At 36.3% G+C, this 26,108-nt stretch overlaps 1 protein-coding gene across 38 annotated transcripts in view; it reads right to left on the bottom strand.

Moving 5' to 3' along the window:
- The window catches only part of syngap1b (synaptic Ras GTPase activating protein 1b), a 251,493-nt gene that overhangs the window by 213,766 nt on the left and 11,619 nt on the right, over positions 1-26,108 (bottom strand). For 36 of the 38 annotated variants that reach the window (XM_087284890.1, XM_087284893.1, XM_087284895.1 and 33 more), the window contains exon 1: positions 22,122-22,388. The exons of 1 other annotated variant lie outside the window; for it this stretch is intronic. In XM_087284890.1, the coding sequence (XP_087141016.1) occupies positions 22,122-22,143 (22 nt within the window). In that variant the 5' untranslated portion in view covers positions 22,144-22,388. 38 annotated transcript variants of the gene reach the window in all.

The raw sequence follows: 26,108 nt of genomic DNA, 5'->3' as shown, positions 1-26,108 counted from the left end.
CCTATAACGCAAGTCCTTGGACTCTAGGGGAAACCGGAACACTAAAAAATTAAGAACTGCTTTTATTCTAGCTGAAATACAACAAACAAGACTTTCTCCAGATGAAAAAATATTATCAGACGTACTGTGAAAATTTCCTTGCTCTGTTATACATATATTGGGAAATATTTAAAAAAGATTCAAAGGGGGGCCAATAATTCTGACTTCAACTGTAAATAGCTGAAGCTGAAGCTGCACGATTAATCGAAAAAAGATCACGATCTCGATTCGTCCCTACACACAATCTAATTCAGCTTTACTACGATTCAGCCAATTAAATTTTTAAGATCAGGAAAGAAGCTTAAAGGCAGTCGCACAAGTCTTCACAGGTACATGAATACCTTCAAATGGCGTTAAAACTGTCACATACTGTATTTATAAGGTGTAATTCAACCAGAAATGTCATTTCTGTCCTTATGTGATGAAGTATTCACGGCTTCGTTTGAGAGCAGCGCTGAAAGAATGATTTGCATGTGTGCGTTTTTTTATCACATTGACAACAGCCATGAGCCACACCAGGAAGTGAAATTGAAACTGGCCGTTCGTCTGTCCGTCTGTGGTGTTTCATTCCCTGCGTCTCAGTCCAGTTGGTTTCGGTTTCGGTCGGTGCTGGGATGAAACATGCATGCTGCGTGTGTGAGTGCACGATGAGTGTTTTCACTCATCGTGTACTTGTGTCTTGAGTTCAGTCTTCTGTTTGTGTTGTGTTTAGTACGTGGTGTGTGTTTACATGCACTGCGTGCTTGTGTTGTCATGAACATGCGGTTAATGAGTTTGCTCATTTGCTGCATGTTCTAGTCTTGTTTTATGTGAGTGCATGTCTTGTTGTCTCTTTGTGTCATGTGCTCTCCCGTCTATTGTCTAGTCCCACCCTCCTTGTAACCCATTATTAGTTGATTGTGTTCATCTGTTTTTGTGTTAATTTACTTCTGTTTGTATTCCCCTCATGTCTGCTGTCCTGTGCCAGTTTGTCGTTTAAACTCCCCCTGTGTTCCTGCTCTAGTCTTGTCTCGCCAGCCCAGCCAAGTTTGTTTGTCTGTTTGTGTTATAGTTATGTTCCCCCTCGGGGTGGTTTTTGTTGTTCTTTTTTGTTTTATTTTTATTAATAATAAGTCATCCTGTGTTTGCATTTAAGTCCTCGCTCCCTCATCCTTCCCAAACCGTGCCATGATAATGGCAAATGTCTGATTTTACCAGTGAAAGCAAATGGTCTAATAATGCTGTCAATGACAAATGACAAGCACATAATAATTCAACTATATAATTATGAATAGTTGTATTTAGATGTCATCCTTTTACTGTGAATTAACAAACAGGACATATTGAAAGTCTGTTAAAATCCACCATAATGACTGTCCAAAATTTAGCATTTTAAGCAACAGTACAGCTACACATAGGCCTAATATTATTGTTGTTTTACCATATCGTCACTTTAAAATTAAAAGGTTTTATCTGACATTTTTGTCAAAATTTTGTTATTCACATATTCTTATTAAATGACAACTTATTTGCGTTATGGGATGTTTTTTTATAAGTTGGTTACATTTTAAGACTTTTTTTAACAAATGTTACACACATACTGTTTGCAATATGCATGGCAAAAACTATTGCTCAATATCTCAAAATCATTCAGAACGCAGACAGAACTTTATAATTCCTAGGTGACGAAATGTTTAAGAATTAACAATAATAATAGCCTACTCATATTAACCTTTATTTTACGTCTAAAGAATCATGAGAAAGAATCGTGATCTTGATTTTAGGCAAAAAAAAAATCGTGATTCACATTTTAGCCAGAATCGTGCAGCCCTAGCAGTAGCTTTAATAATATTTAATACAACTAATGCATAACAACATATTTATATTTATTTTCTTTTGTTAAACTTTTTTATCACGTAGAATGACTCTTAAATCACTTCTTTTATACTTAATGAAGGGGGTCTTCCACAACTCAGTTATTTTTTTAGGTGGTCCTTAGCATACAGAAAGCTTACAAAACCCTGGACTAGTGGTCTATTAAGTGAAGGCAGCTTCAACTGGAGGGAAGAATGCCATCGTGTTACATGATAAGAGCTGGAGCACCACCTCGAGGGTCTCTGTCATGTTGAGCTGCACAAACTGGAATAATCATGTGTCTCCAATGCATCTCGCTTCAGTCTCAAACCTACAGCACTAAACAGACATAAACACTGCTGCCAGATGCTGTTACTACATGACATTCTCTCAAACCTACTTCAATGTCAAAATCTTGAATGTTTGCTGGATGTCCATTGAATAAATCAGATGGTTTCGGATAGATCTGCAAACATTTTTTTGCTATTTCTGCGCAGAATTTTGACTAAATAAATAAAGAATCTGGGGATTTATTCATTCCTTCATTTTCCCTCGGCTTAGTCCCTTTATTTATCAGGGGTCCCACAGAGGAATGAACAGCCAACTCATCCAGCATACGTTTTACACAGTGGATGCCCTTCCAGCTGCAACCCAGTACTGATAAACATCCATACACATTAGTTTATTCAATTCACCTATTGCGCAAGTTATTGGGCTGTGGGGGAAACCGGAGCACCCGGTAGAAACCCATGCCAACAAAGTAAGAACATGCAAACTCCACACAAAAACTCCAACTGACCCAGCTGAGACTCAAACCAGTGACCTTCTTGCTGTGAAACGACGATGAGCCGCCACCGTGTCGCCATCTGGGGATGTATGCAGAATGATTTTGGGAGTATAGTAACTAAAAACTTAAAACAAGAAATAAAAAATAACCTTTTTAAGTTTTTATTTAAGGTTTACAATGTAAATGAATATATTTACTCACAAAATAGATCTACTACAAGACAGAAAATATTACTTTACAAACTTCATTGTAAATAAATCATGTAAACATTTGCATACTAGTTAATAATATTACTGAAATTAATATAAAAATGGAATAAATGTACATTTGCATAAGTAAATATATTTACATATACATAGATCTACTACAAGACAGAAAATATTACTTTACAAACTTCATTGTAAATAAATCATGTAAACATTTGCATACTAGTTAATAATATTACTGAAATTAATATAAAAATGGAACAAATATACATTTGCATAAGTAAATATATACTGAATGATGGATTTAAAAATGTGCATATTTCCGCACATGCAGATTCCGTGTGGATAAACCTATAATGATAAACGATAGCTGCTTTTCCACTATCGTGCTGAACCGTTTATATTTAAAGTGCTTTTAACAACTGGATACATTGAGGTGGCATTATTCTCATATTATTCCAATTCTCCAGACATTAAAAGGACTTAATAGTATTAACAACTTGTTTTCAGTAAGTTTCAGGTAAACATATGCCAGAATAGTTGGCGGTTCATTTCGCTGTGGTGACCCCTGATATATACTAAGCCGAAAGAAAATGAATGAATGAATAGTATGAATTTGTACTAGAGCTGTGCAAAAAAAAAAAAAAGTTGATTAATCATCTTTTTAAACTGACGGTTGGGTTTAATGGTGGGGTTTGGTGCTACACCTCCTTTTAAAAACGTATATTTTCATACGACTGATCTCGTAAATTTTACGAATAAGCGACTAAACTGATACCTCGTAAGATCAGCCTGGTAAAACTCACTCAAATCAATTCAGTTTCTTCATTTATGGCAAGCTGAATGTGAGTAACATATGGGGAATAGCATCAAAGTTAAAACCAAAACACAAAATTCTGAAAACATGAATGAATATGAAAGCACGAGGAGAAAAACTTCAGTATCAACACATTTTTTTTCATGCAGAGCTGCAGACACGTCTTTACAGATGAATCCTGCACGCTTATTATCCTTCCTGAACTCATTTAAAGGCGCCGCATTAGTCACTGTAAACAGATCCTCATGCACACATGCATTATTTACAAGAACAGTTACATGCTAGCAAACTAAAACTTAATCAATTGTTGAAATGCAAGCAAACACTGCAGTAAAAATCATTTATATCAGAAAAACTGCAAAACAAAAAACAAGACCGAACTGTCAATTAGAGTCATGCAAAAAACCCTAAAGGCTGCAGATTTGATTAATTCCTTAAGATAATATTCAAAGGATAATGAATGCTTCTAATATCTTTCCACTCCCAAAGCACCTGAGTGTTTTGATGAAAATATGGAAATCTGACATGAATTAGAGCCATAGGAGTCTATGAAAGAAATCACCTCTGTGGAGACATCGCTCCATCACTAATGCAGCCCTGCAATATTAATACACAATTCCCATGGGCTTTATTTATTCAGATCTCATAAAAGAACACACTGTTTCACTCTTCCAGATTAAAAGCATCACTTTTTTATTGATTATATTTAGGGTTTGTGATTTGAGCAAAGTCTTGAAATCAAGCGGTTGTTTTCAGTACTGACATCAAGGATAGATTAATAAATAATAATCACTAAAATAAATGAAGTATTGTTATAAATAACTCTTAATCATGTTGATAAATGTTTCTTTTTTCACAAGGTTTTCTTTATGTTTTCTCCTAATATGCAATTAATTAAAATGACAAATGTTAAAGTTGAGTATATATGTTATTTTAAAAACTATCCTAACTTTGTATTCTTACATATGAGCAATTCCAGCGTTATGGATGTGACATTTGCAGTAAAAACTCAAAACATAATTTCACACAGAAAGTATATGTTGACATTATATCGAAACTTTTGTTTATATTTTCAAAAACAGCTCACAACAGAGTTCTGGGAGCAGAAAAATATCAATATGTAAACATGTTTTATATTTTAAATTAGGAAAATAAACATGCGTTATGGATGTGACAAAAAAAGTTTGCGAATTTACAGTCGACAACAGATTATTTAGAAATTCTGACAGTTAAACTGCACAACCCAAGAGACACAATGCTCATCAAACAGGTATAAGTCGGCTCACTATAGAATTAAAATGATTGATTTTATTTTATTTGACATTTTTGCATTTATGAAGAAAAAGTGTCGTTATGGATGTGACACATCTCCGTTATGGATGTGACAGCTGTGAAATTGCCATTTGTGTGATTTTGGCAAATTAAATATAATAGTTTGAAATACTGACAGATACCTTTACGAGTATTTTTAAAGTACTGCAAAAAACTCACAAACACAAAAAATGTAGAAACGGTTTCTCTATTTTGGTGAAAACTGCATTATTTTTTTATGACAAGGTTAACATTTGCATGGAATTGCCCATATACAGTTGATGTCAGAGTTATTAGCCCCCCTGTTTATTTTTTTCCCTAATTTCTGTTTAACGGAGAGCAGATTTTTTCAACATAATAGTTTTAGTAACTCATTTCTAATAACTGATTTATTTTATCTTTGCCATGATGACAGTAAATAATATTTGACTAGACTATCAAAAAAAATCTAGCTTAAAGAGGCTGATAATTTTGTCCTTTAAATGGTGTTTAAAACTGCTTTTATTTTAGCTGAAATAAAACACATAAGGGTTTCTCCAGAAGAAAAATATTATCAGACATACTGTGAAAACTTACTTGCTCTTCAATTGTATACATGACAATTGTTTCATATTTAAATCTCTTTATAATATCACACTTGTGTATTTAAAAGTAAAAAAAAAAAAATATATATATATATATATATATATATATATATATATATATATATATATATAATATATATATATAAATATATAAATATATATATATATACACACACACATATACATACATACACAAACACAAATATACACACACACACACACATATATATATATATATATATATATATATATATATATATATATATATATATATATATATATATATATATATATATATATATATATATATATATATATAGTTTTATTATAATTATTCATTCATTAATTTTCTTTTCAGCTTAGTTATTTTATTTATAATTATAATTAATTATTTAATTGTAGATAATATTTTATCTGTGATATAAATGTAAATAAAAATCATTTGGATGAAAATGTTTATATATAGGCTTATCTATCAAATGTCATCATCAAAAATAGTTTCATATTAAAATGTCTTGATAAGATGGAAAATATGCTTTTTATTTTACTGAGCACCAAAGTTTTAATAGTGTTTTTATTTTAGATACTTTCATTCATTCATTCATTCATTCATTCATTCATTCATTCATTTTCCTTCAGCTTAGTCATTTTATTAATCAGGGGACCCAGCCGACTGCCAACCCAGCCAACTGACCCAGCCGAGGTCGACACCAGCCACCTTCTTGCTGTGAGGCGATCGTGCTACCCACTGCACCACCGTGACGTCTTTTTATATATTTTATTTTTATATTTTGGAAAAGAAAATATTATAATAAATGATTTAATAAAAACATTATGTATTATCAAAGACCATAGAGGACATGCCTATACCACACTGAAGGTCCTCCTAATCATGTATTTCTAGCTGACCATCAAAACCCTGCAAACACCCTCATAGCATGAATACACAGCATTATGAAGGCATGCATGTAGATTAAACCATTTAATCAATGCTATAATTAAATGCCAGTATGCAGGGGTCCATTGGCTCTGCACTGCCCAGGCTGCACGTACTGTACTGTATGTGTACACTTGATTACAGTCAATTACAGTGCGCTTCATTCTTCAGTAAGCGGCAGTCTGCCACACTCCACCTACCTACTGCATCTGTCATCTGTCTCTATGTGCTAATACTGCAAAAACTCGATCTTTTACATGATATCTGCCGCTCTCCAACCCTTGAAACAAATGATTTTGGACACTTGAGCCATACTTAAAGTGTCACTGCGTTAGATATAAAAAAAGTGCATCTGAAAACGAATTATGCTTAAGCTTTTTATAGGCTTCTTTTCACAGCTTGTAGTATTTGCATTCATATTTGCATTGCAAAATAGGAATGGGATATTTTATCATTAGCAATATAGACCTTTTTTATAGAACGCAAAATTACCCATTATGTTTTGTGTGAATGTGTAAGGAGGTTGCTTCAAACTTCTGATTGGCAGCTTGATGTATATAGAGTCACATTTGGACAGCTTCGAAACGATAGTTTTAATCTATTTTATTTGCTTTAACGTCTCTGAAGGCAATGCAGTGGTGCAGTAGGTACTGCTGTTGCATTACAGCAAGAAGGTCGCTGGTTCGAGCCTCGGCTGGGACAGTTGGCGTTTCTATGAGTTTGCATGTTCTTCCTGCGTTTACGTGGGTTTCCTCTCGGTGATCCGATTTCCCCCACAGTCCAAATGTAACGGAGGCCAGCTAGTGTGTGCTGTGCAGGTAAACCTCACTCCACTGACCTCTAAAGGTGCTCTAGCGACAGACGCTAGAGGCCATGGTATTTAGCCTCCTTGGTAGAGCAACTGACTCCCATGCGGAAGGTCGCTGGTTCGATCCCAGCTCGGAGCGGGTTGGGTGGTGTAGGACCGGTGGGGTTACACAAAGACATGTGGTACAAGTGAATTGGGTAGGCTAAATTGTCCGTATGAGTGTGAATAAGTGTGTGTGGAGGTTTCCCAGTGATGGGTTGTAGATGGAAGTTCATTCGCTGCGTAAAAACGTGCTGGATAAGTTGGTGGTTCGTTCCGCTGTGGCGACCCCAGATTAATAAAGGGACTCAGCCGAAAAGAAAATGAATGAATGAATGAACGAAAGTCTTTGAGCTAATACTGTTGTTGATCAGCGCCACCTACTGGACTGATTACTTAAAAAAAATGTGATCTAATAGGAATGAAAAACAACATCTGTAAGTCATTTACCATTACCGTCAGATGGCATCTTGTGCCATTTAAAATGGAGCATGGTCATCGCTAAACATTTTCTCTTTTTTTGAATATAACCAACACTAACAAATGTAATTCACCAAAATGTTTGACACACATAAGTACTGTCTCGGCTGCACAGTGGCGTGATGGGTAGCACGATCACCTCACAGCAAGACGGTCGCTGGCTCAAGCCTTGGCTGGGTCAGTTGGCATTTCTGTGTGGAGTTTGCATGTCTTCCCTGTGTTGGTGTGGGTTTCCTCTGGGTGCTCCGGTTTCCCCTACAGTCCAAAGACATGCGCTATAGGTGAATTGGGTAAGCTAAATTGTCCGTAGTGTATGTGAAAGAATGAGTGTGTATGCATGTTTCCCAGTGAAGGGAAGGGCATCCACAGCATAAAACATATGCTGGATAAGTTGGCGGTTCATTCCGCTGTGGCGACTCCTGATTAATAAAGGGACTAAGTCAAAAAGAAAACAAATGACTGAAATTACTCTCACTTACACACTGATTAAACGAGTGAAAATAAAGTGGCATTCTGAAATGACTGAAAAACACGATAAATACAACACAATAAAAACAAACTAAAGAAACAAACTCTCCCAATTAGAATCAACAAAGGGAAAATAAAAGTACACAATATTAATACTACTTAATAAATTACTATTCCTGAGAAAATTTACTTTAAGTCCTTGTAATGTGTTACTTTACACCTCTGTGTATAAGTATACAGAAACATTTTATACTCACCGGCCACTTCATTAGGTACACCTACTAGTACTGGGTTGGACCCCTTTTGCCTGTCTTAATCCTTTATGGCACATTCAACAAGGTACTGGAAATATTCCTCAGAGATTTTGGTCCATATTGACATGATAGCATCACACAGTTGCTGCAGATTTGTTGGCTGCACATCCATGATGCAAATCTCTCCTTTCATCACATTCCAAAGGTTCCCTATTGGATTAAGTTCTGGCGACTGTGGAGGCCATTTGAGTACAGTGGACTCATTGTCATGTTCAAGAAACCAGTCTGAGAGGATTCACGCTTTATGACATGGCAAGTTATCCTGCTGGAAGCAGCCATCGAAAGATAGGTACACTGTGGTCATAAAGGGATGGACATTGTCAGCAACAATACTCAAGTAGGCTGTGGTGTTGAAACCATGCTCATTTTATACTAACAGGCCCAATGTGTGGCAAGAAAATATCCTCTACACCATTACACCACCTCCACCAGCCTGAACCGTTGATACAAAGCCAGATGGACACCAAATTCTGACCCAACCATCCAAATGTTGCAGCAGAAATCGAGACTTATCAAACCAGGCAACGTTTTTCCAATCTTCCGTTGTCCAATTTTGGTGAGCCTGTACGAATTGTAGCCTTAGTCCTTGTTCTTAGATGACAAGATTACTATCTGGTCTAGTCTTCTGCTGTTGTAACCCATCTGACTCAAGGTTGGGCATGTTGTGCATTCAGAGATGCTCTTCTGCAGACCTCGGTTGTAGCGAGTGGTTATTTGAGTTATTGTTGCCTTTTTATCAGCTGGAACCAGTCTGGCCATTCTCCTCTGACCTCTGGCATCAACAAGGCATTTGCACCCACAGAACTGCCACTCACTGGATATTTTCTCTTTTTCAGATAATTCTCTTTAAACCTTAGAGATGGTTGCACGTGAAAATCCCAGTTGATCAGCAGTTTCTGAAATACTCAGACCAGACAGTCTGGCAACAACAACCATGCCACATTCAAGGTCACTTAAATCACCTTTCTTCCCCATTCTGGTGCTCAGTTTGAACTGCAGCAGATTGCCTTGACCCTGTCTAAATGCCTAAATGCTTTAAGTTGATGCCATGTTATTGGCTGATTAGAAATTTGGGTTAACGAGCAGTTTGACAGGTGTACCTAATAAAATGGCCGGTGAGTGTAAGTATAAATTCACTTTCTTTTTTAGAGAACAAGACTTAGCAATTTGAAATCATTTAGTACATGGCTGTTTGTTTGTTTGTTTGTTTGTTTGTTTGTTTGTTTGTTTGTTTGTTTGTTTGTTTTTTGAAGTCTAGACGTTACCCCCTGTCAGAAAGTGGCAGACGAGCATCTAAAAAAAAGTGAGAGTCAAACAAAGTGGTGTTTAAAAAGCCAAATAGTGAGATGCAGAAATCTGTCATGTTTTGGTATCTGGGCAATTGAGAGCGGTTGGTGCGTTTTTCCTCCCTGAAGATTCTCTAAAAGTTGCTGAGGCACAGCTGTAGTTTAACGGTGTCAGCTGGCCAATGCTCTCAGCGTAAGAGCTTTAAATATAACTCTCACTGATGGCCGTCTCCAGTGAAAACGAACGCACGGACTCGCATTCGCTGGCCTCGCGCGGAACGAATGGCTCCTCGGTGTGAGATGCCACTGTGTAGGCTTCATATAACTGTATTAATTTCAGTGCAATTATATCATAAGCTGCTACATCAGCATGTAATTTGACACAGAGGAAAAGTTCAAATCCCTCGCAGGCTAGTTAATGGAAAAAAGTTCAAGGTATTAGTCATTTAGCAGGCCTACATTACAAAGAACAGAGTGAAGTACGCTGAGAGTAGTGATGCTACCAATTTAACTACATGCATTTGTCAGTAGGGCCACCCTGTACATACACTCTTGGGGTGCCAAACATCGTTTTCAACTAAGCACTGAAAACTTTTTGATGAATTTTGGTCATTTATTTATCCGATAAACAAAAAACTATTTGGGACTTTCACTTTATCATATTACTGTAACTACAGAATTGTGATTTTGTGCAAACGAAGGTTGAATATTCCCCTTAATAAAAGTAAAATGAAAGCTACACTGTAAATAAATATCTGTTAGTTAACAGTTTGCGTATTTAGTGTTCACTGTTGCACCGTTTGCACTATGGGATGTTGATCGCTGCTCTGCCTGCTCTGTTTTTGGTGTTGAAAATTCAACTCAACACTTTAAGCAAAGAGACAGCTAAAGGATTTTAAGCAACAGTACACCTACACATAGGCCTAATATTATTAGTGTTATTTAATCATATGTTTGTTAATTAACAATAATATTAGGCTAATCATATTAACCTTTATTTTACATCTACAGAATTGTGAGAAAATTGTGATCTTGATTTTAAGCAAAAAAAATCGTGATTCACATTTTAGCCAGAATCGTGCAGCCCTACTGCTAAGTGTAAAGATGAAAATAAAAAATGCTAAGCGCATCTTTGGTTCCTTTAAAACACAGGTGTCAAACTCAGTTCCAAAAGGGCCGCAGCTCTGCACAGTTTAGATCCAACCCTAATTAAACACACCTGATCAAACTAATTGAGTCCTTCAGGCTTGTTTGAAACCTACAGGTAATTGTATTGGAGCAGGGTTGGAACTAAACTGTGCTGGGCTTCGGCCCTCCAGGAATTGAGTTTGACACCCCTGATTTAAAAAAAAATACATCATTGCAAAATCTGGAACATTTCTAGTCCACATTCATTTGTAATTGAAAAAAAAAAAAATGTTTCTTTAGATCATGAAAATGTTCTTTTCACCAAAAAAAGCTTCACAGAACTATAGCATCAGTATGGAAAAAGACAAGTACATTACACATTGAGTGTGGTCACCCATACTTTCAAATGTACAGAGATGTTTTTTTATGCCCAATCTGTTCTACATGCAGAACTAAATATAAGGTTTATTGTTTGCTCATCTTCAGGCAATCGATTTCTTCAGCAGAACAATAAAGATGACTTTTAGCTGAAACTGTGAACTTTCCTAATTCATTAAATGCAAGTCAGTGATTTCCAGCACTTTGACAGTCAAAAAATAAAAACATAAATTAAAAGTGCATTAATAGCTCCTAAGCTGTAATGAACTCAAATAATGACATCTAAAGTCTCTGTATTCATTTTTTTTTTGTTTGATTATACTTTTTTGACTTTGAAAGTGTCAGTAGGAATCACCAATGACCAGGATTCCAGCTAAAAATATTCTATAATATTCCACTGATGTTAAAAGGGACATGTACTGTACATCTTGGATTTGGAATGAACTATTCATTTAACGCTGGTAAAGAATAAAAAACGTGATAGTATGTTAGAACACAATTCATTAATGGGGATTCATTGCTGACTGGGTGTTTAAAGAAAACAATCAAGATACAGTATCATTATTCACTTATATCAAGAAGACCAACTTGATTTTCACATTTTCTGAAGAAAATGTGACTGGTGCTTAGCCATGCAAAAGTCACGCCACACAAAGCTAGGCTGTTGTGGGTGGTTGCCACGTCACTGCTATGCAGTTGCTAAGGTTTTCTGAGTGGTTTTTTAGCACGTTACTACAGTATATGATTGCACGCCCTCTATAATATAGCAGATTCCTATAGTCTGTGGGTTTAAAAACCTGCCACTGAATGAACATGACAAAACTAACACTGAATTCAACAATCTCATGAAGATGAGTCTCTCACCAAAGTTTAATAAGGTTAGTTTGTTCCCCGAGTATAGCAACAATAAAAAAATGATGCTTGCCTTAGCAGAAAACACCCATTAACATGTTCTGTTCATTACACTGACTTAATACTCTTCTGTTTAAATGCACCAAAGTTTGACGTTGTAAATGATTTTGAATATTTAACACACATCATTCAAAATGCACAGAAATAAAATAATCAAAAAAAGTACATATATATAAATTAATAACAATAATAATAATTAATAAAATTGTCATTAATAATAATAATAATAATAATAATAATAATATTTATACATTAATAATAATAATAACAATACATTAATAATAATGATAACAATAATCCACTGAATATAAATAGCTATAATAATAATAATAGTAATAATAATAATAATAATAATAATAATTATAATAATAAAATTAATAATAATGACAATAATAAAATAAAAAATAATATTAATATTAATGATAATAATAATAATAATAATAATAATAATAATAATAATAATAAAATTAATAAAATTAACAATAGGTAATAATAATAATAATAACAATAATAAGAATAAGAATAGTATTAACAGCAATAAACTTGTTAATCTCTTATTATCAAACATTCAAAACAGTTATTTGAATATATATCTGTAGTAGGGCTGCACAACTAATTGTTTCAGCACTGATATATGGCAATGTGCGCATCGGCAAGTCACATCGCAGGACATACCATGATGAGTTGGGATTATAATTAACTAAAAATCACACCTCATTACACATGATTTGCTGAATCATTTAGATTCTAAATCAACAATAATCTATTAATGTGATTTTTTTCACTCAGATGTTTCTTTTAAGGCTTGTGACAAATTTAAACCATTTGGGAACACGAAATTATAAAGTTTTCCGATTCACTAAAGTTTATTCATTCATTTTATTTTCGGCTTAGTCCCTTTATTAACCAGAGGTTGCCACAGCAGAATGAACCGCTAACTTATCCAGCATATGTTATTATGCAGCAGATGCCCATACAGCTGCAACCCAGTACTGGGAAAAAGTCATGCACAGCAACCTTCTTGCTGCGATGCAACATCGCTACCCACTGCGCCACCGTGTCACAAAGATTAAATGAGCTTAATTATTCATCAAATGAGGACTATACAGTGTTAAGTTAGATTTGATACTTGAATTTCTTTAATTTCTGTATTATTCCTCCAAAAACCATAAAGCACTGTTTATTGCATATTTATCTGTGCTTTAATTTTTTTATAACATTTTTATATTTTTTTTTGGATATATTTTATACAGATGCACTTCTCTACAAAATCATTCTGATCAAAAATTGTGAATTCTTCCCCAACAGTTACTTAAGTCATATTGAAATTATAATCATATTGCAATATACTGTATATCATAGAAATACAAAATATCACAATGTCAGTTTTACTGAATATTTTAGTTTTGGACATACAGAAAGCGACTCGCGTCAATCAGCCGCAAAATATTACAAACATTCAGAACATCACACAGTGTCTGCAGAAGCTGTTTTTTGAGGAGACAAGTAGAAATTATCAAGTAGAAATTATCAGTGTGTTTGACCTGGCTAAGTCCCGTCTGTCACCAAGGTACAATACATAAGACACACACACACACACACACACACACACACAGTTGAACGTTATGAAAACGACAGTTTGTTGTACAGTTAGCGGGTCATTTCAATTATTTGGTACGATTGCATTCATATCAGAAGTGAACCATACCAGAGTTCGCATGAACTGTACACCAGACCACCTCTTTCAGGCGGGCTCGGGTACGGTTCACTTCTGAAATAAATGCAATCCTACCAAAAAAAATTATTTGGTACAATTGCATTCATATCAGAAGTGAACCGTACCAGAGTTCAGAAGACACGTACACACTTGCTAAACATACCGTACTATGATGTCAAACGAACCCGGGCGGGACCAAAAGTGCTAGTGTGAAGATCTCAGCACCCACACAACATACTGTAAATTATAAATGATTGTGATTTGCATGTTTATTAATCCTTCAAATCTGTGTTTGAAAAACACAAAAACTGAGAAAGAGATTCAGTCTTTAGTCTTTTGTAAGTATGCTCTGATTGATCGGTATCGGCCGATAATCCCATGGATCTCATGAACCATAATCCCATTTCATGATTCGATCGGCGCTCGCTGATCTCATGAACCAATCTCAGGTGTCGTTTACGAGTGTACAACCCGGTTATACATCCACAGTGCTACAACATGTGAGCAATGTTATGTTAATAGTATTCGTCAATAGTACTTTTTAAACCTTTTTTTATCTGTTTTATTTTTTTGTAGAGCTTTAATTTATCTTTAATTTATTCATTAGGTAAGGCGAGATCTCATACATAGAGAGAAAATGTGCCTATGCAATGGCAAAGTTATATAAAGCTTGAAGCATCAGAATCGGGACTTGGTATTAGCACAATGACAAGGTATCGGTACTCAGTATTGGCAGCAAAAATCCTAGTCTTTTGAGTTAGTTATAAACTAACAAACAGTCAAATAACACAGAAGTACTGTGTAACAGTTTATAGTTAAGATAAAAGCACTGATGTTTATGGTAAAGTCACCATCATGTGTTCAAAAATGAAAATTGTAGGCAGTGAATACATTATTTAACCAATAGGTGGCGACAACCAGCCATCAAGAATACGCCACTGAATAATTCTTCAAAAATGACACATTCAGCAATGAAACATGAAGTTTTATGAGTGAATGACTGAATCATTTATTGAAAATGAGACTAAAAATAAATATGGGTTGCACAAATTATCATGTCAGATTTCTACATTTATTGTTATCAGCAACAATAGTAGTAAACGTAAATTTTTCACAATACTGAATGTTGAAGTTTTCTTTTCCAAAACCAAAAGTGTCTTGCAGTGCTGTTTCTGTAATTTCTTTAACTGATCCAAAAAATGGTCCGATCCGTGACTAAAAATCCATAATGTGATCTGAACCATGAGATTTGTGTAACCACTAGATAAAACCAATCAAAATGGGGAGATCATCTTTTCTACAGGTGCCTGTTAAGTCAATCTGTAGGCTAAACATTTGAGCGTAATTGAATTACTATAAGGCTGACTTTATAATAAGAGAGCATTTGCTTAATTCTAGCAAGCTTCACGTGTGGTCCTGGTGTGAATATTAAAACCCCAGAGTGCATTGAACTTGATTTATTCTGCAATGCTGCGGACCAAGTGAGTCAGAAGCTCTGTTGCAAAGCCGTGAACTACCGAGCCAGCATTTTAAGGCATCGTCTTGATATATTTTCTGAAACTAAAACAGTGTTTTATGTGCATTTTAGAGTGTTGCATGGCAAGCTTAGCAAAACGTTGACACCAAAAGCTACTGAAATTATAAGCATTAAAATCTCCCACGTGCACGTGATTTCTGAAGCTGCAAATAAAATAAGGATCACTCAAGTATTTGCTTGAAATGTTTACATTTTATTCAGTATTTCTTGCATTTCTTTGTACCTGTTTGTAAAATTTAGCACTAATTACTGTACACTATGAGAGTTCAAAGAGTGCAATGTATCAATAATGAGGAGTTTAATGAATATGAAGCTCTGCATCTGCTGTGTTTATTCATCAGGTCTCTGCTCAATATCATGGCTATGCTAATGAGAATGCAAATACACAAATAAAGGCTGATGAACTTTGACTAGTCTTACTCACAGTCCGTTTACTCAGTGTCTGACACATAATGCACACAAAAACCAGAAAGAAATTCCCTAATCTGCCTCCATACATTCCTTAATGACAAAACGTGTTATTTAAAACTTGATTGAAATACTGAACATGCAGTTAACTCTTTATAATAAACATTTAATTTCAGTATATATATTTTTACAAGTTCTATCTGGTTCTTCAATCTGATTGGCTGATAGCAAAGCGATATTCTGCAAATAACAGCACCCCATTACCCTTGTGTACTCCACCCACATTCAGCGACAAGCAGAGGACACTCTACAGTTTGACAAATATTGCATCTGTTAGACAACATAATGTACTTTTGAAGCTTTTTAGTCGAGAATGTAGTTATTAGATTGCAACTATGCAGTTAATTTAACAGGAGAGTGCCTAATTTAAATATTTATAATTACAGAGATTCAGTGTATCGGCAGCTATCAGCCTGTCTGAGCAAACCAAAGAAAGTGATGGTTGACGGTCCACCCTAAGATGGTGACAAAGACCACATAGTAAGTCCTTAAGGGAAGAAAAACGCAATGTTTGTTTCAAACTACAGCTGAAAAAAATCAATATAAATCAGGTAAATGACATTCTAAGTGGATCTCTCTTTTGTATTTTGTATTTGCTGTATTTATACCACAGAAACTGGTAGTGTTTGCTTTGCTTTGGCCTTTTCGGGGTTAATTATTGTGATGTCCTGATTACAACAGAGAAATACTGGGAAATCTCTGTAGACTGATGGCATTTCATGCTGTTCAGCCTTATCATCTTAAAATATCAGCAAAACCACCTGTTTTGTCATCATTTTGGATATTACGCTAGAGAATCATTCAAATACTAGCTTTAAAATGACGTTGGTGAATGAGCAATGGTTTCTGCTGTTCTGACGGACAGCTTCAGACGTGAATGAATGCGGAAGAATGTAGTTCCTCGTACAAAAGGATTTTTGAGACTCTCCGTGTTTGATTTTCTTTTTAATACACACGATTGTGCCGTCAAACTGTTGCATAAACGCAATATCACACTTATAGCAGTGCGATATGGATGTATATCGGCACTGGTGGCATTATGGCACTCTGCAGCCTCTAGCCAACGCACGCCTTCCACCAGTACCGACATACAGCCATATCCCACTGCTACGAGGTAAATATTGGCTGAACAATACACAGATTGAGCATCAATATCGCAATGTGTGTATCTGCAAATGTCACATTGCAGGATTAGATTATTTATTAAAGATATAATCCATAAAAGATAAAGATATAATTAAATATATATATTTTAATTATTTATACAATGATGACTGTTAGACTCTTTCCCAGTGATGGGTTGCAGCTGGAAGCACATCCGTTGCGTAAAACATGAGCTGGATAGGTTGGCGGTTCATTCCGCTGTGGCGACTCTAGATTAATAAAGGGACTAAGCCGAAAAGAAAATGAGAATGACTGTTAGACTCCCCCTGTTTAGCACCGTTTATTTACTGTTTATTTTGCTTGTAATCTATTATAATTTATGCAGATCCACTGCATAGAGAAAGACTTGATCATCCCAGTCAATCTAAATTAATGTCAAATACAGCTATTTAAGTCATCTAAAGAAATTATATTCATATTGCAATGTATATTGCAGTAAAACAAAATATTGTAATGTCAGATCTTTCCAATATGCAGCCCTATTATATATATATATATATATATATATATATATATATATATATATATATATATATATATATATATATATATATATATATACAGTGCTAAGCATAAATAGTTTTTAAACGATTTTATTAAACAGATATTATAATCAAGAGTTTGGTCAATGAACATATTTAGGAATAGAAGGATAATACATTTAAATTCAAACAAGTTATAGCAAAATAAAAAAAATAAAAAATAAAAGTTACAATATATTTTATGTTTCTATTGATTTTTCCTGTTTATTACAATATTATTTATCATTTTCCCTGACATTAATTTGTGTGTACAAATATTTGGACTATGACAGTTTTGGCTTTGGTACATATTACACTCTGAAATGCCGTGCTGCACAGACCTAAATTTGGGACAAATATGGAAAAACCCAACAACTGGGTTGAATTTTTCCATGTTAAATGCAATATTCATTCATTTCATTTTCCTTCGGCTTAGTCCCTTTATTCATCAGGGGTCACCACAGCGGAATGAACCGCCAACTAATCCAGCATATGTTTTACACAGCGGATGCCCATCCAGCTGCAACCCAGTACTGGAAAACACCCATACACACTCATTTACACACACTCATACACTACAGCCAATTTAGTTTATTCAATTCACCTACAGCGCATGTCTTTGGAGTGTGGTGGAAAACGGAGCACTCGGAGGAAACCCAAGCCAACACGGGGAGAATATGCAAACTCCACACAAAACTGCAACTGGCACAGCCGGGAATCATACCCCCCACCTTCTTGCTGTTAGGCGCCTGTGTTAAGCACTGAGCAACCGTGTTGCTAAATCAAATATATTTCTTCATATTTTCCTGAATATCAGAGTATGACTGCTATCACACAACATTTCACCAAACAAGAAGTTGATCTCGAGTGTGCTATATTTTGGACGCAATAATTTAAATGTTGTGCCAATAAATAATTGTGCGCCCCATAGCTGTATTTAACTCCTGATTTCATATCTGTACAAATCCAATGATTCAACGACCTATTCATAAAGACTGAATGAATGAATCATCTGTTCTGAATGGATCGCTTGAATGAACAATTAGTGAATAATTGATACCTGCTGGTGTCAATCTATTCATTACAAGCAGCAATAACCATTAAAAAAATACTCGAGTCGGGAAAAAGATTTTGCCAAAATTGTACACTCCACATTTCCCTCAATTATTTAGCTAGTTTTATTCAAAAACGTCATATAATTAATTTATTTATTATTTTCTTTCAGCTTGGTCCCTTTATTCATCTTGGGTTGCCACAGTGGAATGAACCGCAAACTTATCCAGTATAGGTTTTACACAGTGGATGCCTTTCCAGCCGCAACCCAGCACTGGGAAAAATTCATACACCATCATACACACACACATACACTATGGCTAGTTTAGTTATTCAATTCACCTATATCACATGTCTTTGGAGTGTGTTGGAATCTGGAGCACCCGGAGCAAACTTCACACAGAAATGGCAACTGACCCAGGCAGGACTCGAACCAGAAACCTTTTTGCTGTTAGGTGATAGTGCTAACCACTGAGCGACCGTGTAGCCCTATCATACAATTACTATTATTTTTTTAGTCTTATATAGTTTACATAAACCTGCCGATTAAAAACACTAAAAATCAACTGGATTGGTATATATATCTGGCAACAATCCCAAAAGAAAAAAGGTACAAAACTATCACCGGGATGCTACCTTTTCTAAAGCTTTTGAACCTTTTTATTTATAAGAATGTAGGGCTGGGCGATTAAAAAAATGAAATTCCTATAATTATTTTTCATACTAAAATAATATTGAATAACTATATTATTTTGATATAAATTGTTGATGCTTCCAGATTTAAAAGAGTACCCCAACAATGACTGGAGGCACAAAAATTAGAGGGTTCATTAAATGGTATAACATATTTTTGGCCAGATATAGATATGAACATAATTACAAATGTATATGTACAGAGTAGGGCTGAACGATTTATCGAAAAGTAATAAAAATCGACATTCATAATAACCTATAATCAATCAAATTTTTCCAGGTCGATTTTTTTAAATTACTTTCCCTAGTGCGTGTGGAGTAACATGACCTCACTCTGTTAAGGTATTTTTACCTTTGCGTCAAGCACACACGTATGTTGCAGCACAGCCTTCGCGTGGTCACATACCCATGCACCTCTCAAAAAGTTATACTACATGTCGCGACAACCCATAGTGCTAGCTTTGTGATTGGTCGGTTTGATTTGATAATGGTGACTAGCGTTACGCAGTTCGTTTTTCAGCCCCGCCACGGAGCGCCATCTGATTAGTTTTATGTTAAATATCATTCGAATGTGCGCGTCCAGTGTGTGATACTTTGAACTGTCATGTGCACGCCGACGCGACACGGCGCGCACATGACAGTTTAAAGTATCACACACCAGACGCGCACATTCGAATGATATTTAACATGAAACTAATCAGATGGCGCTCTGTGGCGCGGCTAAAAAATGAACTGCATCCTGAGCCGTGGCCGGGCGCCGCCGACAGCCGCTTCTGGTGTGCGACCTGCTTATGTCTGTTTCTCAAATATGGGTTGCAGCTGGAAGGACATCTGCTGCGTAAAACATATGCTGGATAAGTTGGCGGGTCATTCCGCTGTGTCGACCCCTGATTAATAAAGGGACTAAGCCAAAAAGAAAATGAATGAATTAATATAAATTTTAAAAATTAAAATCGGCCAATGGGGTCTTGTTTTTCATTTTGACATGAGATTAATTAGCTTACCCTTTCATTGGCAGATTATTTGGCTTGTTTAAGAAAAATTCACTTTATTTTGGCATTTTATTTCTCAAAACAAAACAATTGCTTGTCTTGAAAATGCTTGTATTAAAGCTGCAGTATGGTTGCCAGATTGATGAAAGATGGCTGAAAATTCAGTACATGCTTAAAAAAAAGTCTACAGGTTATCCCTGTTATTAACATATATTGTTATCGTGATTCGATTTAATATCGTTTATCTGTTTATCCCTATGGGAATATGCTATCTATTAGACTAAACTTAGCCCACTTTTGGTGTTCCTTCTTCCGGAGTTATTCTTCATCGATAACTCTCTTTTACAGAAAATATGTTATTCTGTACACCACTGTCCATATTCTGAATCTGCAGTGACAGTAAAATGTGCATTTAGACATCAATAACAAGCAGAAACGTCTTGAAATTGACATTACAGCATTACTTTACATTATAAGATTGTTAACCTACATTTATTATGATACATTTCTTTAGACTATAACTGTTGAAAGTGTTCCAAGAACACCAAAACAATTACTCTCCCCAATAGAACAAACATTAGAAGAAAATCCCATCAGCCAACCATATTAGAAACAGCTAATGTGAAAATCACACGCATTATATTCCCAAAAAAAATCAATTTCCACACTTTAACTTTGAACCGACAGAGGTCAGTCATCAGGCAAGTTATACTCATCATCTCAATCCTCCTTCCTTCTTCATCAGATCATACAGTAAAGGCGTTCCTATGCTGTCCTCAAACACATTATGCAATAACCTAACCTGCTGCGCTCAAATGTGCTGAACCGACATGATTTCACATTCAGCACAGCCTCTAGAGTGACTATTAATATTACATGCATAAAAGAAAATTATGAATGGATAGTCAGTGCTCCTTGCTCGAGTATATAAAACAGCAATATGCTATTTGGAAACTATTAACGTTAAGTGACTGTTGAAGTATTGATGCGCCTGCCTATTGCGGATTAGTCACAGATGCAATGGCTTTAAAGGGATAGCTCACCCAAAAATGAAGATCCTGCCATCATTTACTCACCCTCCACTTGTTCAACACCTACACTTTGAACACAAAAGAAGATATTTTGGTGGAAAAAAACTGAAAACCTGTAACCATTGACTTCCATAGTAGGTAAAGCACATACTATGGAAGTCAATGGTTACAGGTTTTACGCTTTTTTCAAAATATCATGTGTTCACCAGAAAAAAGGACCTCATATAACCAATTAAGGGGTTAGTACATAGTGAGTACATTTTCTTTTTTTTCGGGTGAGCTATCCCTTTAAGCTCATTCCCTCCAAAGCAGTGAGTCAACTATACTTCAGAAAACTCATCCACAATTCGAGATACTGTAATTCCACTATAACCACACTCACTCTCTGTCTCACACACACATACAGAGACCCTCTGATAACGTTTTGCGGCAACTTAAACTGTAAAATGTCAGGAGGAGAGCAGAAGGGTCTCTATATCCCTCACGAGCGCGCAGAAAGTGCTAAAATGACAGCAATCCTCCACCTGCATCACTGAGAGCCTCAGCATCAGTGTTACTCTGGCGCAGGAGGACACTGAGGGAGGATAAACCGAGGGTGCAGGCAGCACAAACCCTTACCTTGAAAGGGAACATATGACATGTTCCAACGGCATTGAACGTGCTCTCAGTGTCTCTTCAGTCTCTCGACATGCGAAAATATCCTTCAGCAGTCAGAGGAGGCGAGCAAAGCCCGTGTGCTCGTGGACTGCGTCGACGCTGGAGCGATATTCCCGTGACGCGAATGGAGAAATGGAAATAAAATCACCGTCCATGGTCGACGAGAGCCATTGGAATGGTTAGAGCCCGTGTATCGCATCACATATCACACACGCGCAAAACAAGAGTGATGGAGAAGAGGAGAACGGAGGGAGAGATAGAAAAAGAGAGGGAGAAAGAGAAGGGGGCGGTGAAGGGAGCGTGCGCGCGCGTGTGGATGTGTGTGTGAGAGTGTGCGCGCACGCGTTTGCCAGTGTAGATCGATCTAAAAGCCAATGAATGTCTGTAAATGTGACGTGATATAGGCTAATATACCAATAATCTTCATCATCATCATATACATACTCGTAGCAGTGCGATATGTCTGTATATCAGCACTGGTGGGAGGCGTGCGTTGTGCCCCCACCAGTGCCGATATACAGCCATATCGCACTGCTACGAGTGTGATAATGTGTTAATACAACAGTTTGACGGCATAATTGTGTATATAAAAACAAAATCAAACATGGAGAGTCTCAAAAACCCTTTTGTATGAGGAACTACTTTCTTCCGGATTAAAATCATAAGCTGACAGTTAAACAGTTGAGCAAGCATCTTTTAAACTTTAGATCTGTAGTGTCTGCTTTTAGCTGGCTGTATGTGGGCGGAGTAATACACAAAGGGTAAAGAGGCTGTAGGAGTTCAGACATTGCAGAATATCTCAGGGCTATCAGCCAATCAGATTTGAGAATCAGACACAACTGTTGTATATATATATATATATATATCAGAGGTGTGGACTCGAGTCATGTGACTTGGACTCGAGTCAGACTCGAGTCATGAATTTGATGACTTTAGACTCGACTTGACAAAATATAAAAAGACTTGCAACTCGACTTGGACTTGAACATAAATGACTCGGACTTTGACTAGGACTTGCCCCTATTGACTTGTAAAGACTTGCTGCTTCCCATGAAAAGCCCAACGATAAAAAAGTATGTTGACATAGACCGCTCTCTCTCTCTCTCCGTTTATGTGTGCGTGTGTGACAGCATGCGCGCGCGCGCGTGTGTGTGAGCATGCGCGCTTTCGGCATGACGTCCAATCAAAGCACGGTAGATTGTTTTGATTCGACAGTATCCAACGTGACTACTATGAGGCGCGGGAGTGGACAAAAGTCAAGCGAACGCAGAGAGAATTTGAATTTGAACTTGAGATCGAGCCAATACGCGCGTGCCAATACTCGCTCTCTCTCTCTCTCTCTCTCTCTCTCTCTCTCTCTCTCTCTCTCTCTCTCTCTCTCTCTCTCTCACACATACAACATACACCTCTCTCTCTCTCTCTCTCTCTCTCTCGTGCATTCAGTCTCTTTGCGTTCGCTTGACTTTTGTTTACGATGGCGTCTCATACCTTTAGTGCTTTTGCTCTCACGGGATCCTGTTAAACTGACCCTTCGCTAAGCCGCGCCCAAAAACCGCCACCCACCAATCGCGGCTTACCAATCGTAGCTACGGGCAGAGGCTCTGTCAAGCTTTCGAGCGAGGGAAACAAGCCAAATCGTTGCGCAATTGGATTGTGAAAATCTGACACCCGCTATCCTAAAAGTTTGGACTGGGTGGTGGGATTTTTTCCCTTTTCAAAACCAAAGCCCAAGAGGAGAAATGCCAGCGTGGATCAAGCTGTGTGAGGGGCGGTAAAGGAGTTAACAGCTAAGTTGGTTTTGTTTTCGATATTCACATTCAGTGATAGGTGGCAATAACTCACACTCCCAGAGGTGGGACCAAGTCATTGTTTGGCAAGTCACAAGTAAGTCTCAATTCATTGCCCTCAAGTCCCGAGTCAAGTCCCGAGTCAAGACAGGCAAGTCCCGAGTCAAGTCCCGAGTCAAAGGCAACAAGTCTCAAGTCAAGTCCAAAGTCCTGCAGTTTGATTTTCGAGTCTTTTCGAGTCTTTTTAACAGAAAAATAAAATATATACAGACTAGGTATGGTTGTAAGATCTGTATTAATTAAACAAACCTTTTTTTATTAAAGAACATTGCTCAGATATATAAAAATACAAATGCAATTTTCTGAAAAAGTACTGAACAGTGCTGCGTCTCGTCTCCACAGCATAATGCACAAGAACGAGTTCCACCAAAAAAAGACTCCATTTTGCCTCATCACACAGAAATTGCAGGTCTACTGCTGTCTAATTCATTAAGTTTAGTTGTGCCCGTATGTTATGTCTTCGGTGATCAACTTGTGATTAACCAAGATTACATAACCTCAATGAGGCAGCAGTAGACCAACTCCTGTATATGCCGCAAAGTTAAATTGAGTGAAATTGAAATTTTGTCAATTGAATCTCGTGTGTGCAAATCTGTCTTGCAGCAATGTAAAATGGTAGCACATATTGTTAATGAAGTAGGCTACTTCATACAAACAATAATGTTGTTTTCTTCACATAGCGTTGAAGAGCTTTGCTCTCTACCTTGTGTGATGCTCGTGCACGGATTTCCTCTTTTTGTGGACAAAACTGATTGCGAGTTCTCAAATTTTCTCTCGCTCTCAAATATGCACTGCTCACACACAAATTTTCTTGAGCGCTCTCAGAGATTATATGCAAACTCACAATTTGTGTCGTGTTCCCTCTTCCTTTCATGCTTTTTGATATGATTCATATTGCTGCACTGTTTAATAACAATAACCAAAATACTAAAATAGACTTGTATATTAAATGTTTAATCTAATAAACCATAACATTTTTGGTTGTTTTATATGATGAGATATTTTCAGTTTCAAACACTTAAAGACAGAGAATAGACCAGTGGTGCCCCCCTGAAAATTTGCTTAAGGGGGGCCAGAAGAGGCCAGCTACGTCAGTGGCACCAATCAATCCACAATCATTTTTTAGTGGCTATTTATTTATTGAAATATTGCATTGTATTGCATTTATGTAAGTAGATTTAAATAAATAATGTCAACAGCAAAATCATATCGGGTTGGCCACAGGGGTGGCTAGAGTTTACACAGGGGTAACACCCCTTGTAAAGGGGTTTACACCACTATAAGGCACCCCTGGAATAGATGTTGGATGTAAAGAATACATTTTATTTTAAAAGCATTTAAACAAAAACTAATGCAAGCAGAAATGTAACTGTGATAAAAATAAGGAAACACTTGAAAAGGTATTATAGTCTACTGTAATCTCACTATCAATCTCATTTTATCATGGCAGCTAAAATAAAGTAAACTAGTGTCTGCTGGCTTCCACTTTGCTGATGAGATTGTGGAGGACATTTTCCATGTCATCCTCTTCATTTTGAGGAAAGCTGTTCCACAGGGCCCCTGAACACGTATATTGGCATGTACTGTGTTTTGAACAGTAGCCTACTACAGTAAAGAACTTCAATTGATCAGTTGTGGTAATACTATAGTTGCTATGGTAACACAAGTGTAATATAAACAAATTACCCAGTGCTGTATTATTTTACAATATAGGGTATTTTATACTACAAATCACTACACTTTACTGTAGTAAAACTACACTTTGTATTATTTTATCTGTTCACTATTGGTAATACTACTGTATTATGAAGCATTCATTAACAAGTCGTAAATAATACTAGCCTAAAACATAAGTATAAAACTCAAAAACACTAGAATTTATTAAAGAATTTACCTTAACCTTTTAGTTTTTTGTGTATTGTTAATAAATAGTAAAGCAAGAAAGAAACCATATCAACATTCTTGGAATAACCCTTCGCTAAGCCTCGCCCTCCTTAGTTACTGTTGCTACTACGCCTGTCAAGCTTTCATGCCTGGCACATCTATTACAGTGTGTATGCGCTGGTGTCAGACATTCCCAAGGATTTAATTAGTCATTTTT

The sequence above is a fragment of the Danio rerio genome, chromosome 16, assembly GCF_052040795.2.
Source record: "Danio rerio strain M-AB ecotype USA chromosome 16, GRCz13ab, whole genome shotgun sequence".
Classification (NCBI taxonomy): Eukaryota; Metazoa; Chordata; class Actinopteri; order Cypriniformes; family Danionidae; genus Danio; species Danio rerio.
This window is presented reverse-complemented; position numbering and strand designations above follow the sequence as displayed.